This window comes from Montipora capricornis, chromosome 14, assembly GCF_036669925.1.
Source record: "Montipora capricornis isolate CH-2021 chromosome 14, ASM3666992v2, whole genome shotgun sequence".
NCBI classification, from domain to species: Eukaryota; Metazoa; Cnidaria; class Anthozoa; order Scleractinia; family Acroporidae; genus Montipora; species Montipora capricornis.
Window position 1 is genome coordinate 10,715,305 of NC_090896.1, and position 2,774 is coordinate 10,718,078.

General features: G+C 41.2%; 1 protein-coding gene across 1 annotated transcript in view; it reads right to left on the minus strand.

Moving 5' to 3' along the window:
* LOC138031366 (uncharacterized) overlaps positions 1-2,521 on the minus strand; it is a 5,270-nt gene extending 2,749 nt beyond the window's left edge. Inside the window, exon 1 of the mRNA XM_068879071.1 lies at positions 2,473-2,521. Within this exon, the coding sequence (XP_068735172.1) occupies positions 2,473-2,521 (49 nt within the window). The remainder of the gene's footprint in view (positions 1-2,472) is intronic.
* Positions 2,522-2,774: the final 253 nt, after the last annotated feature.

The window sequence follows — 2,774 nt, forward strand, 5'->3', positions numbered from 1 at the left end:
TTCACAGTGAAACAAAGCAGTTCACGACTGGACATCGATTTCAGACAAAATTCTATAAAGCGAAAGATATTAATTTAGATTGGACAGTCGGCACAGTAATGATGAATTCAGTCCCAAAATAAGCCACCGTAGCCGGCCACAAAACCGCGTGACAAACAAGACAAACGATTGTTACAACTCAATCGCTGTCGGAGATTTTGCCGAAAACCACCCGTTCGAGCCTATGAAACCGCTTTTCTAAGTATTTTCTGGCCAAAAATGAACTTAAACTGTCCCAAACAGTGCTTGCAAGTACATTCGTTGCAGATAAATGTACCACAATTCAATATAAGTTTATTGACCGAATGCAAAAATGGCCGCCAACAAATTATTCTTTTGTATTTGTGTTCATTAGCCTAACTAGCCTCGTTCTTACGCGTAAAATTGAAAATAATTTGGGCTGTAAAACGATGTTATGGTATGTCTGACGAAATAGACAATGATGACAAGAAAACTCGCCGATGCTGTCTGCTGTAACCTTGAATGGCGACTTGGTGTGTATACGTTGAAATGTGCCAGAATCACTGTTAACACAGAATTGCAAACGTTTTCAGGCCTTGTTCATTTTTTTTGCGAGCTTTACAAAATATGTAAGGCAGCGAGGCATGACTTTGTTAGATATAGAAATGCGCAAGAGGACTAGAAACTGTATGTAACGTCATGTGACGTCAGAAATGACACCATGTGCTTTTGAAGAAAAGTTGTTAAGTGAAAAAAGCTTAGTGTAAAACGTGGAATACTTCAACATTGAGTAGATTTCCAGTGTAACATTTCTGGGAGCCTGTCTGGGAGTGACTGTGGAAGAAACTAGATGGTGGTACCTCTTTTAACAGTCGATTGATCACTGTGTGCGAGGACTTGCGTGTATCTCCGACATTACACTTTCATTTTTAGTTTCGATGGACAACAACGTTTTGTCGAGCAGGATGCAAGGGGTTGAAGTTTAAGGCAGCTGTTTAAAGGAGCATTTGGTGTGGACAGCTGGTCATAAGATAGTCGGGGTGGGATAGTGGGAAGGTAGGAACGGTGTTTTATTGGATTTTATGCAAGTAGGTTTCTGATCGTGTTGTTTACAAGTAAGAGCAAAATGGCGGCGGAGAAACTGATTCTCCTGGATCGCAATATTTTGTCGTTGGACTTGAGTAGGTTATGTGAATTTGCTCTTCAAGCTAAAGTTGAAAAGTTGGCAGTGGCTGCGCGTGCGGCCGCACCGTTAGCGAGTCAACCAGGTTAAACTTAAACTTTTAATTACCGAGTTAAAAAAATTCCCTAAACTTACATTAGCGGCAGGATTTGCAGTCCTTGAAGATTTAATGCAAGTGATATGACGTATTAACATGAACAACACGATGCCGGACACGAGAGATCATGTTATCATTTGCTCTACTTTAAATTTCTTTTTTATACGCTAATTGCTATGTGTTCTCAGCTCAGACCCTCCTTGTTTCATTTGATGCAGTCTACGCAGGTTTCCAATGCTGAGTTGTGTGACATGTCGCTAATTTGGCGTAGAAGAAGAGAAAACCTTATTTATCGCCGACGACATCCTCCGCAAGTTTTGGTATACCCTCGAAACCAGCACTGGTTTGAGGAAACTGCCGGATTGTCGACGTTGACCCGCCTTAAACCTTAACCACTGAGGTAGAGTAAAAATACCTAAACCGGCTAAGAAAATGTATTGCTAGTTTGCATAACCCGGTTTAAAGCCGGTTAACACCGAAGAGACGCGGCCGCATTCATAAGTAACCTTTTTAAACCGGTTAATGTCAGTTAACTAATTGGATATAACCCGGTTAAGTACCCTAGTGCAGCCGCAGCCAATATAAGGCAATTGGAAATTAAGTGTTATTCGGGTCATCACACGAAAAATTGAGTATGTCGATGGGTTAATCGCACACTTGGGCCCACTGCCACTGGAGGGAATGGAAGAAAATTACGGCCAAAAAGAATTAGAAATCATAGGCGACATAAAGATGCTCAAGGAAGAACTAGGTACATTAGATTATGAGTAGCAACAAGTCGTGAAAAAATGGCCAAAATGCAGAAAGAAGAGCTTACTGACCCAGTGAAGGACGAGGGAACGATTAAAGCATATTCCGCAGGGATTTTAAAATACAAGGTGTGGCGGGTGACCCTGGTCAGAAGGATAAGCAGGGTTATCAAGCTCTAATAGAATCAGGGCTTGCCAAGAGAAAATCGGATAAGGAAGTTATGGTAATGGTAATGGTAGCGCATTTTCTACTTACATATTCCAATTCGCTTTACAACAAAACGATCTATGAGTGAGATCGGTAGTTAGTGCCGTAGTCCGTGTTATAAATCAAGGCCTGTAATTAAGAAGCTAGGGAGAAAACTTGACTAACCTAACCCGTCACAGGGCTGCGTAAGATTCTGGCCTTCCATTTTCACTAGTAAAATGCCACAGAACTTTACCAGCTGCTAACAAACGTTTTCCAGCTGCCAAATGAGGACCCTCAGTCATTTTGATGAGAGCACTCATAATTAGGCAGAAGGTAATTAGTGCTTCAAAAGAGTCTGATAGTGGGGTTAAGTATGATGCTTCCTCAGTGCACTGTTTGTTCCTGTATGCCTTGGAAACTGGTCTCGGTGATGAAACAATCCGTGCAAAAACTAGGCCACTCACTCAAAACCCAAAAGTCACAGACGAAGACCTCTTCGGAGCAATGAGGCAAGTTCTGTCTTGAAATAATAATAATAATAATAATAATAATAAT